This window comes from Podarcis muralis, chromosome 11, assembly GCF_964188315.1.
Source record: "Podarcis muralis chromosome 11, rPodMur119.hap1.1, whole genome shotgun sequence".
Lineage (NCBI taxonomy): Eukaryota > Metazoa > Chordata > Lepidosauria > Squamata > Lacertidae > Podarcis > Podarcis muralis.
In genome coordinates, this window is record NC_135665.1 from 38,248,204 (window position 1) to 38,260,304 (window position 12,101).

Below are 12,101 nucleotides of genomic sequence, written 5' to 3' on the forward strand. Positions count from 1 at the left end.
AACTTAGATCAATACCTTATGAAATCAGAGGCAGCCTTCCTTCACCTGGTGCCCTCCAAATGTTTTGGTCTACAACTCCCTTTGTCCTCAGTTTGGATTGGCTGTGCTGGCTCACTGGGACTGATGGGAACTGTAGTCCAAAACACCCCAAGGGTACCAGGGGAAGGTTAGTGTAATGATTAGTATGTTGGAGTAGCACTGGGAGGAGACAGGTTCAAACCCCCCCCCCCCCCTCAGTCATAAAGCTCACTGAATGATCTTGGACCAATCCCTATTTCTCAGCCTTCATTCTCTCACAGGGTCATTGCAAGGATGAAATGGGGGACTAGGGGGTAGGAAATGTATACTTCCCTTAGCTCCTTAGGGGAAGGATGGGATATAAATGAAATAAATCATAAGGCAAAGCGCTGCATCTTCTTGTTCTGTATTTGTGGTATTCCCAGTGGTTGGCTTCCTAGCAACTAATTGGATTTCCATCCTCGGTGTTTTAATGAAGTTGCCGCTTTTATACTCCTAGCTCCTTATTGAATGCTCAGGGAAGCCAGCCAGCCTCAAGAAAGCCACCTGGGGAAAGATACCTACACCTGTTGACGCATAACAGGCAGCCACAAATAAAGTGAAACCCAGGAAGGGGGAGACATTTTATCATTGGTGATTTCCCTCTAGAAACCCCAGGGGAATTTGGTAAGCTAGGGTGGAACCCTCAGAATAGAGTTGACTACAGTCTGTACCTGCTGGAGACAATACTTTATTTGGGACCACTTCAGAACAGGTAGGAAGAAATGCTTAAATTTTGCCTTGTTAGATGTATTTTGCTTCTTTTCCCTTTCAGGAAAACGTGTGGCCACTTAGAGATGACTGCACACCCAATGAGCTCAATACATTTCTTCCTGGATTCATTTGTAAAAGTGCTCTCCTAAATTAGCATCATAAACAAGTTTCTGCAGCTGGTCAGATGACAAATATTTAGTATCACAGAAGCTCTGAATCCTGTATTGACTTTCTGGGCAACTGTGTTTATCTCTGTGCATATACAGAAATGCTTACGTTTTAGAAGGTTCATGCAAGGTTGCTATAAGTCTTCCCTTTATCTCCCTTTGTAGTATGCCAACACTGCTGGAAGGTGCGATGGACACCTTAATCAAGGTCTTTCACCATTACTCAGGAAAAGAAGGGGACAAATATAAACTCAATAAAGGAGAACTCAAGGAGCTCCTCACCAGCGAACTTACTGACTTCCTTTCGGTAAGACAGAGTCATGGTTAAATCATTTTTTCACTGACTGCTTGCTGGACATGGGGAGGGGGGAGAGCTACTGGAGGATCCTTGACAAGTATTTCATATGCCATTTGTTCACCCAGACATGCAATTAAGTCTTTTCTGCAACAGCAGCTGTACTGTGTGCAAAAATAGTTGCTATATTTTGCCACATCCAAGGAAATGTGCTCTGGTGACCAAGTACTTAGGACCCTTGATTATGTTATTATTAGAAAGCTTTATCCAAATAGTCAGCTATAATGTTACGTTTCGATATGGATGTGAAAGTCTTGGGTTCAAATCCCAGTTAGCTTATAAAAGTTGTGGGCTGGCTGTGGGGAAATCTCATGCCATAGGTCAGCTGAATATCTTGTCTAGGCATTGCAACCAATATGGTAGAACTCAGCTTGTGCGTTGTGAGCTTCCCTGCCCCCACTGACATGGATCAGTGGTGGACGAACTTGGTACATGATGGCCGCCCCAGTTTATATGGTATAGACGAGTAACGGGACTGAAAAGGTAGGAGATGCACAGTAGTCATGTTGATCCTCATAGCAAATGTAATATCTAAATGAATGGGGAGCTGATTTTTTTCATTCACTGGGGAAGAGGTGGTGTTCCTTTTCAAAGTAGAAAAACTGTGTTCCACAGAACACAGCTTCAGTACTGAATTAATGACACAAGTGCACACACTCAAGTGTTCTTCATGGAAAAAAGCAAAGCTAATTCTCAGCTGCTATGTTTTTGCTTAAGAGTTTAAGAATATTTCAAGTGCTGTGTTATTTAGAACCAACTACCTATCTAGTCTAAGAATATGGAAGGCTCACAAAAGTGCTGCAGAAGTGAATCATCTGATTTGTTTTATTTGTTTATTTTCTTTTCCTTTTCCTTTTTTTTACTGGCCAGTCTTCAGCTGCGGCTCATAGCAGCTTACAATAAAACCACAAAAATGCAATATAGGAAAGAATCCAGCGCAACATACAAATTAGAGCAGAAAGCTTAAATGTTCTCTTTGACGTACAGAACAACTCCTCTGCTTCATCCTGCCCTTCCTATAGAGTTTGTATCCAAAGATAACCTCGTGCCACTGGCTTTCTCCTCTTTTACCAGGATTTCTGTTATGCCCACAATAGCTGTACTCTTCTTTAAATCCAAGCATTCCAGTTCAGCCATCTTGGCCAGTGTATTAATTGTACTACATTGTTCAGAGGCAGTAAACCTCTGGTGTCAGAATACTGCAAACAGCAAGGGGTGGCTGTACCTTATTCACTAGGCTAAAGCTGGGACAGAAGGAAGTTGGGTTGGGGTTGTGAGATAGAGATTCTATTTTCTTCCGTGGTGGCCATAGGTTCTCTTTGGGAATGGTTTTAATGTGGTCCGTTAGCTGTATGTGACTCATACCATGTGCAATGTACAAATAGGTATGGGTAAACTGGTGGGTGATGGGGTTTTTTACTTACTTTCCTTTCTCTTGGTTCCTTCTTCAACTGCTTATACACCATATATTTAAAGCACATTTCACATGCATTACCCTCCCCCAAAGAATCCTGGGAACTGTAGTTGAATAGTGATTGGAACTGTATCTCCGTGAAGGCAGATTAGTGTCTGGGGTTTTGAGGGGGAAATGTGCTTTTCTATACACAGTCTTACTCGCTCTGTCAGCCTCATAGGCTCTCTCTGCACCATCTGTGTAGCTGAATCATAGCCACAGGGTGCTATCCCCAACTGCCTCAAGGCAACCTCATCCCTGACTCTTCCAGTCCTTTCCCTCTTCCCTTCAGACCTATTCAGCTGTGGCCATGTCAAGCATAACGTTATTTGCCCCATTCCTTAGTAAGTAATGCAACGGTTGAGAAGCATGCGAATAGGTCTGATATGAGGGTGGGGATTAGTGTAATGCAGGCATAGGCAAACTCGCCCTCCAGCTGTTTTGGGACTACAACTCCCATCATCCCTGACCACTGGTCCTGTTAGCTAGGGATGATGGGAGTTGTAGTCCCAAAACATCTGGAGGGCCGTGTAATGGCTGCCAATGTCTCAAAGGTACTGATGCCTCCCAAGAGCAAAGTAATAATATTCCCTTAGGCAAATTATTAGAAAGAAGAGGCATTTAGGGTATTTTAATAAGTGATAATACCTAGGCGAAAGTTTACAGCAGGGCTGTGCAACCTTTTGGGAGCTGAATACCATTGTGGGGAGAGGTGTGAAGTAGGCAGAGGAATGGATGTGACGCTTACCTTTATAAAGTAGGCTACATATCACAGTTAAAGGATGAGATTCCAACTTGGAAAAGCACTCAAGGAGAGAGCAGATCAGGACAGGTGAGCTGTGCTGCTGGGGAGAGCCCCAATAATTAGATGGAGAGGCCTGGTGGTTACTCACCCCTGGTTTAAAGATATCTCAATCATAGCTTGCTATCTTCTCCTCCACCTTTCTGGTGGTATAGCTGTTGACCATGCTAGTAAGGTGGGCAGATGGGCAGAAAGATAGAATATGTAGATCAAAGAGTATGTATATCAAAGTGTATGCAGATGAACTTTGGTCTATGTCTGGAAATTTTCTTGCTTTTTAAGTGCTTCTTCGGGCCTGAAGCCACATGCAGTTTTATTCATAGGTTGATTGGAAACTCCTGTGGACTCTAAATATAGCTTCCTATCTATCCTGAGCAGAGAGGTGGCTGAGAAGAGCTCTCGCTACAGGACACATTATCAGTCCTGATGTGATTTGTGTTCCTCTATTTTGTTCCTAATTTATAACGCCGCTGAAGTTCTTGTGTTAAAAAAAGAAAGATCTGATATATAAGTGGCATCCTGTAGTCTATTAATCCTAAGAAATCGCATAGTCTTAAAAACTGGCAGCTCTGCAAAAAGGGGAAGAAATAAAAAAAGGAACCTGTCATCAATTTTCTCGGATTGGATTCTCTCTGTCCTGCATTCCATCTTAATAAAATATCTCTGTTTGTAGTGACCCAGTCCCCAGAGTCATCAGCAAGCACTAACTAGATGTGCTTCAGACTTTTGAAGATTAAGCAGAAATAGTGGATTATATCTGGTTTAGGTTGAGTCCACATGTTAGCTTCCAGTGCTCCTAATTTAGTCCTGGTTTGTAGAGCATATTTCACACATTAGGATTAAAGCAGCTTTTGCCTCTGTCGGGTTTGTAATGATGATTTTTAAAAACTGTAGGAGCCACAATGCTAATTCACGTTGCAAATTCGTCTTCAACACAAACAACCATTATCATTAGCATGCAAGAAGCTGAAAGCCTCACATGTGAAAATGCCCTTGAAATAATTTCACTAGTACACAGAAGTTCATATAAATCTAGAATGCAAGATACATAGGGTCGCAGAGCGGTTATCTATACAGCTGGTGGTAATTAGGGTAAATTCTAGGTTTAGATTAATTGGGATACAGATACTGGAAATTACTACAATATTTTGAGTTTGGGGAACTAACAAAACTTGGGTTGCAATCCTATACCCACTTGCCTTGGGAGTAAGCTTCATTGAACTCTATGGGATTTAGTTCTGAGTATACATATATAGGATTACCATCTTCAAGGATCAATTCCTTCTTCTCCCTCTTACATGAGAGAACACCTCTCTGTGTTCTTTGCTTGCAACATGTGTGCAAGATCCTTTCTTCTTTGGGGTTATAGCTTTATTTATATGGTGATATAACCAGTTTGTTGTCTAAAATTCAGATACTTGATCTACTAAGACAATACAATTGGATGATGGCCCTAGTGGGAAAACATTGACATTTAGCTTATTAATAAAGTAAACCATCTACACTATTGGAAATAAATATTATGTTGTTCAAAGTTGAGGCACCTCTGTCTTGAGACAAATACCTGCTGCAGACACTGGTAAATATCATAGTACATATAAGAAGTTCCCTGAGGGTTAAGGACAGTGTATGCACATGCCCTCAAGGAAATAAAAAGAAATCTCTAATGTAATTTAACGCACATCTCAGAAGATTCTCTAACCAATATTGAAATGTACATATCTATCTATCATCTATCTATCTGTTTTTGCCTTTATAGTGTCAAAAGGATCCCCAGTTGGTTGATAAGATTATGCAAGATCTTGACAGCAATAAAGACAACGAAGTGGATTTTAACGAATTTGTGGTTCTGGTTGCTGCCTTGACTGTTGCATGCAATGATTTCTTTGAAGAGCAAATGAGGAAAAGGGGAGAATAGAAATGGTAGGTGAAGCATGTTTAATTATCACTGTAGCACTTTTCTTGTCTAATGGTTGAGCTCATTGAACATGGGTATTATGGATAGCAAATGAAGTTATCATGGAGACATTTCAGCTTTCCTCTCACTTCCTTGTGTAGAATGTCCATCCAAATGTAACTTGCCAATATGAAAAAGAAAGTAAGGAAGAAAATACAAATGAAGCTTAATGTATGCTCCTTAATGTGGATGATTTCCTTTTCCTAAGGATGATGCCATTGCTAAATACCTGCTACATCTCTGTTTGCATTGACAGGTTGCAGTCGCCTTTTGGAGACAGGATGGGAGACAGCAACGGAACCAATATTTCACTTTTTGTTTTGTGTTTGGCTTTCCCTTCTCTTCCAGCAATACAAGGTTTCCTGTCCACACTCCCGCTTCTGTTTTGATATCAGTGCACAATGAGCAGTTCATCCGTAGGCAAGATGTGTTCCAAAACCCAGCCATTTACTTTCAGCAAGTCTCTTCGTATGAACCCACCCAGACCCTGAGATCATCATCTGAGGCCCTTCTTCGTGTACCTCCTCCACGAGAGGTCTGGAGGGTGGCAACAGGGGAATGGGCCTTTTCTGCAGTGGCTCCCCATTTGTGGAATGCTCTCCCCAAGGAGGTTCCGCTGGCGCCTTCATTATACACTTTCAGGTGCCAGGTGAAAAGGTTCCTCTTTAACCAGCCCTTTGGCTGATGAACATCCTTTTACCCTTTTAAATGTGTTTGGGGGAGGGGTCTATTGGTTTGTTTAGTCCTTGCTCTTGTTTTTATTATGTATTTTTGTGTTTCTTTATCTTGCATTTTTATGTTGTGAACCACTCTGAAATCTATGGTTCGGTATACACATTTAATAAATAATATTTAATAAATGATAATAAATATGGCTGCTGTATGTATTGGACCTTTAGATCTGTCATCACATGGCATATTAGGTGCTGTGTTGTAGGTCACACCTTGAACCAGTTCAATTCTATTGAGTCCTTTTGAGTAGTGCTGGAACAGAGCCATATAATAGCTGCATAGCAGTGTAGTATGCAGAGCCTGACATGACAGTGGTTTTTACCTTAAGGTTAACCGCACCATTACCGCCTTTCTCTGGATTTCTCAGCAGATGGTGAGAGGTAGATATGCTGGAACTACGGTAACTGTATGGCTACAGGCCACAGCCACACACACATGGTATAGGCATTTATAGCAAGGTGTTTCAGAGCTCCTGGTCACTTGACTCCACCCATAATTCAGAGTTTCAAGTGTATGAATGAACGACATCTTTTCCATTGCTCTATAAGCTACTAGCCTAAGTGCAAGGCTATAGGAAGAGTACAAATGCTGACCAGATATTTCCTGGTGAGAAGAATATTTAGCTAAAAACAACAGCCTGGGGAGAGAGGAAAGCCAGGGCCACGCATGCTTCCTAAATGTTTCATCTAGCCAGATTGAGCCAAGAGCCTGAGATAGTCTCACCTTTAATGGATCATGGCCCCATCACGTCCCAAGTACCCTGCCAGTGACTTAACAAGCGTTGTTCAGCTTTTTCTGCTCTAAGAACTCACCAAAAGAAGCCGAGCACTCTGTCCCCCAGACTCAGCACCCCATCTTTCTGACTCAAGTCTCCTCTCTCAATCTTGCATTCTTCTGAGTATCTTCTTCGATCTATTTGAAAAACCCATCCAAATCATTTTCACAAAGCATTTGTGGGTCCAGTTTTAGAATTATTGGGTTTAGGGTTCTATTGTTATAAGGATGAAGGTGGTTCTGCTGAATGGCTTGTTTTTTCTCCCATTAACATTTTGTATACGTTTTTCTTTACTTTTAATGTCATTTAAATAAACCACAATAAAGTACTAGACAGAGACTCTGATGTTGGGATTTGTGTATGAAAAGGTACACGAGACACTTGATGTGAAAATTATGCTTCTGTCTCTTAACCAGTTAAGAAGGTCTGACGTATTTTGCCGAGTCCAAAATGGAACAACAGACCTTAAAAGCTCTTTTGCATCTGCCTGGGTATTTAGGAAGGAGCTACATGGTTGACTGCAGAAGGGCTGCATGTGTTGAGGGGGCTGGAGGCAGGGGGAGAATGGGGAGTGTATCCACTTTCTTCAACAGGAAGGATATAACCCATAATTCTTTGTTCTAGACAAAACAATGCTGTATTTTCTATTAGTGTGATCAATTGCGCAGACGGAGTAAGGAAAGCAAAGTCAGATACTGGAGATTTATCTGTTGTCTTTAATTAAATTGCTCCATGATCATGAATTTAGACTAGCCTCCCCCTTTGAACAATGGAAAACGTGCTCACTACATGGGCTTATCCAAACATCCTCAGCTCTACCATTAAACACTTAAATTAAGAAAGGAGTCTATATCAGAGAGTCTACCTTAAAAAATCAATAGAAAAGTAAGAGCTATTTATGGTTTAATATCCTTCTCTGTACATGTGAGATCAGGAAAAATACAGCAGTGTCAAACACTCACTTCTTAAGAGTCTACAAGATCCCGGTTGCATTAGATGTCCCTAAGTTGCTTAGAAAACAAACTGTATTGCCTTTAAGCCTATAGGCATTGGCATTTCCTTTTGTGTCTAAATGACCATTGAAGCAGCACTGGGGAAAATTACTGGATTAATGTATTTTGGTATTTGGCAGTTCTTTCAATAAGCTTTATCATCATCATCAAGTGCTTTATCCAATCAGAAATCAGGATAAGGTGCCTGATGACATCAATGAGCTGCTGCTTGCTTCAGAATTCTGCAGTTCTTTCAGGCATTGACTCTCCAAGTAAGCCCATGTCAAGGCAACACCTTCTCATCCTCGTGCATGGCTCAAGAGCAGAGACTATCAAGGTGAACTGGGAAATGCATAATTGAACCCCAGAGTTAAAAACGAGAACAAGTGAGTGTTTTGAAACTCTAGGCACAAAAATATTGCGGTAAATGGAGAAGAAGAAATTGGAAATGTCATTGAGGGGGGATACAGCTGGGTTGTGTTTCCCTTTCCTCTGTTTGATAATTGATAGTATATTAGTATGGCAAATGAAGGCATGAGATGTATTTTGACATTAAAGTCATGAAGCACCTGCAGAAGTTATGAGGAAGAGTCTGGTTCCATTAAAAGTAACACACCATACATTCAGAATTATTAAACTGTCATGGTGATGTGAGTTATTCAGGTTGTTACACATGTGAAAATAAGGACGGTGGTAGGTTTGTACTGAAGGCACAATCTGCTTAGGATTCATTTTATTTATTTACTATTTGTTTTGAGTATTTATCAGCTGTACTTCATGAACAAATCTAGGGTGCTGTACAATAAGTGCAGATAAAATTAACACAGCATAGAAATTTAAAGCCAACAAATAAGCACAATAAAGACACATAAAAATGAACCAAAAATCAAAAATTGCAAAACACATCTATAATCTAAGGCCAGAAGACCTGTTTATTGAGCATTCATTCTGATTTGTCTGCAGGGGGGTTAGATGACATTGCATCTGTTATGTGTTATCTCTCACTTTTCAATGTATTTTCCCACTGCCTTCCTCATCAATCTTTTGCCGAAGTGGGTTGCTACACAACACCCCCTCACAATCAACTATAATTGCACTACATGAATTTGACATTATGTGACTGAGTCCCACCCATAAATCGCAACAGTCTGGAAGTGCCCTAAAATGCTTGAGCAAATAGGCAGGTCTTCATGTGACACCAAAAAGCTTATAATGGGCCTGCTTGACCAGCCTCCTTAAGGAGAGCATTCTAATTTTGTGCCACCATGAAATAAATATTTGTCAAGGCACAGTATACCTCAGCTGCGTAGTTGAATAAGGACCTCTCTAGAAAATCTTATGAAAAGGGCAGGCTGGTATGAATCAGTCATAACCAAGTTCTAGGTTTAGCACAAAAACACCTTTCTTAGTTCTTAGAGAGAGCGCTGGAAAGTCATAAAATGGTCTACAGAGTAACTGAGATTTATTTGTTTACTTAGTGTTTATACATGTTGTTTATCTTGCTCATGCTTTTTATGCAGTGATATGGCATCATCTCCATGTCTAATAAGAGTTTTTGACTGACGGGATAATAACAAATTCTCCATTATTCAGAGGTATTTAGGTTGGCTGCACACCACTGAAGTGTGGCTTCATTGTTCTGAGGCAAACAAGTTATACTGTCAATGTTATCTGCTTTTAGCCACATGTTACTAGATGCAAGATAGTCCTTTGTTATTTGGCTTATTTTCTAAGCCCACAGGAGTCTGGACACAACTGCATCCTTTGGAATCACACAAAGTAAACAAACTGTGAGTATAGGGGAATAATGAAAGATACTGTGTTCTTGAATCATGGAATCAATGAAAGGAAGACTATAAACAACAGATTCATAGGGTGCTTGAGAATTTTTCCAAAATATGTGGTGTACTAAACCTTGAAGAGCTAAATACAACCAGAGGCTGGAATATTCCATGATGGTGATCATTATTATTTTTACCTAACTACATATTTGCTTCAGGAGGAATTCAACATAGTGCTAGGTGGATCACTCCAGCAACCCAAACATTTCTGCCTGCCCGGTGGAACAATGTGCCCTCTCCAGCCGCATGTGCTGTTCTGGGAATTATCCCAGCAACTCGTGCAATTTGGGAGGAAAGCCCCACTGCACTAGCCGTAGTCCTTGCATGGGCTTTCAGTGGTGGGACCAGTAAGTTGAATATGGCCCTTGGTCTTCCCTAACACCCCATACCCCATATTCCCATAGTGGTGCAGCAACAAAACAGCTGGCACACTTGCAAAAGATAGTAAAGGTAAAGGTAAAGGTAAAGGGACTCCTGACCATTAGGTCCAGTCGCGGATGACTCTGGGGTTGCGGCGCTCATCTCGCTTTATTGACCAAGGGAGCCGGCGTACAGCTTCCGGGTCATGTGGCCAGCATGACTAAGCCACTTCTGGTGAACCAGAGCAGTGCACGGAAATGCTGTTTACCTTCCTGCCGGAGTGTTACCTCTTTATCTACTTGCACTTTGACGTGCTTTCGAACTGCTAGGTTGGCAGGAGCAGGGACCGAGCAATGGGAGCTCACCCCGTCGTGGGGATTCGAACCACTGACCTTCTGATCAGCAAGTCCTAGGCTCTGTGGTTTAACCCACAGCGCCACCTGTGTCCCCTTTGCAAAAGATAAGCAGGTTTCAAATTGTTAAGGGGGACCACATGCTGAGATTCTTGCATTGCAGGAGGTTGGACTAAATGACCCTTGGAGTCCCTTCCAACTCCATGATTTGATTAAATAGGACTTTTTGATACACCAGGTGACCAAGGCCAATCTTCCTGAATATGGATGAGTGTTTGTTATCATTGGTCCAGGCATAGGAATCAAAGCATCTCTGATATCCTTCTACAGCTGATACTCAGGGAGGCACTTCAGAAATACAGTAAATGGTGGTTAAAACAGCTTGAAGGACCAGTATAATTGCAGTGATTTGGTTGCATCCATTTTAATACAAATGACATGGATCCAAAGCTTGCCAATTTAAAGTTTCATGGTAGGAAAATTGTCTGGTTTTGTTTTTTTGTTGCTGGAACTCTTTTTTTTAAAAAGAAAGTACATATCTTGTATGTACTTTAGGGTTACGGATTTAAAAAGATGCTTCAAAGTACCTAATGATTTTCTGTGTTTCTCCAGCACCCTTCACATTCAAAAATAGTAGTTACGTCAATGATGCCATATTCATCCACAGAAAAAAAATGTTCCATGTAATTACTGTTGGAGGCAGAATAACCAGAAAATGATTTCCCTTTATTATCCTTTATGCCAGGTCAATTATCAATTGATCCAAAATAAAATGACAGTAGTTTATCTTTGAGCTTTATCACCCTTGGCTTTCTTCTGCTTGTCTCCTATATAGGTATCCAATATTGCACTTACTGTTAAGGTTCAATTACTTTCATATTTAAGCCAATATACAATTCAGTTTGCTTGGTGGGAGCTAAAGATGCATGCTAAGAACTAGAAATAGGTTTTCTTTCTCAAATGAAGAATGTTTCAAATTGATGTAAGACGCAGAAAGGCTGGTAAACTGCTCCACAGAGCTAGCTACAATTTTGAAAAGAAAAACCTTATCCTGTAAAAATCAGCTTTATTTTGTCTCTAAGTTCCCTTCACAGTTCAGATTGTGGAATGTTTATAAGAAGAATGAAAAACATACTTGATAGTGAATAGTGCAATCTAAGGGTTGTGAATTTTGCCATCAACTGTTTTTTATAGTCTCACTGACGCAACTGCATTTTGAGCCTCTGCGTAATTAGAACAAAATGTGAAAAAAATATTGTGGTAGCCTAATTTTAGCATTGAAAAGAAAGTGAGGTTTTCCGTTTAGTAAAAATTATTCAAACATAGCCCTTTGGGGGACTAGAATCATGGTCACAAAAACTCTGATTTAATAATGGTAGCTGTTTTTTTCTGACTCAACTGAAAGTTTACACAGGATATGGAGAAGTGAGAAGTAACAGCTAATATTGTTAAGACTGGTTGATGGGGGGAAATAGAATTTGCATAGCTTGGGGCATAAAACTCATGAGTTTTCTTGTGGCATTGCAGCTGGTCACGGCTAGGA

The 12,101-nt window shown here is 40.8% G+C and overlaps 1 protein-coding gene across 1 annotated transcript; it reads left to right on the forward strand.

Annotated features, from left to right (window-relative positions):
• The first annotated feature begins 1,095 nt into the window (after nucleotides 1-1,095).
• On the forward strand, nucleotides 1,096-5,466 carry S100Z (S100 calcium binding protein Z). The gene is made up of 2 exons (XM_028749293.2): nucleotides 1,096-1,245; nucleotides 5,308-5,466. The coding sequence occupies exons 1-2, from the start codon at nucleotides 1,105-1,107 to the stop codon at nucleotides 5,464-5,466; spliced, it is 300 nt and encodes a 99-aa protein (XP_028605126.1). The 5' UTR covers nucleotides 1,096-1,104.
• The last annotated feature ends 6,635 nt before the right edge of the window (nucleotides 5,467-12,101 follow it).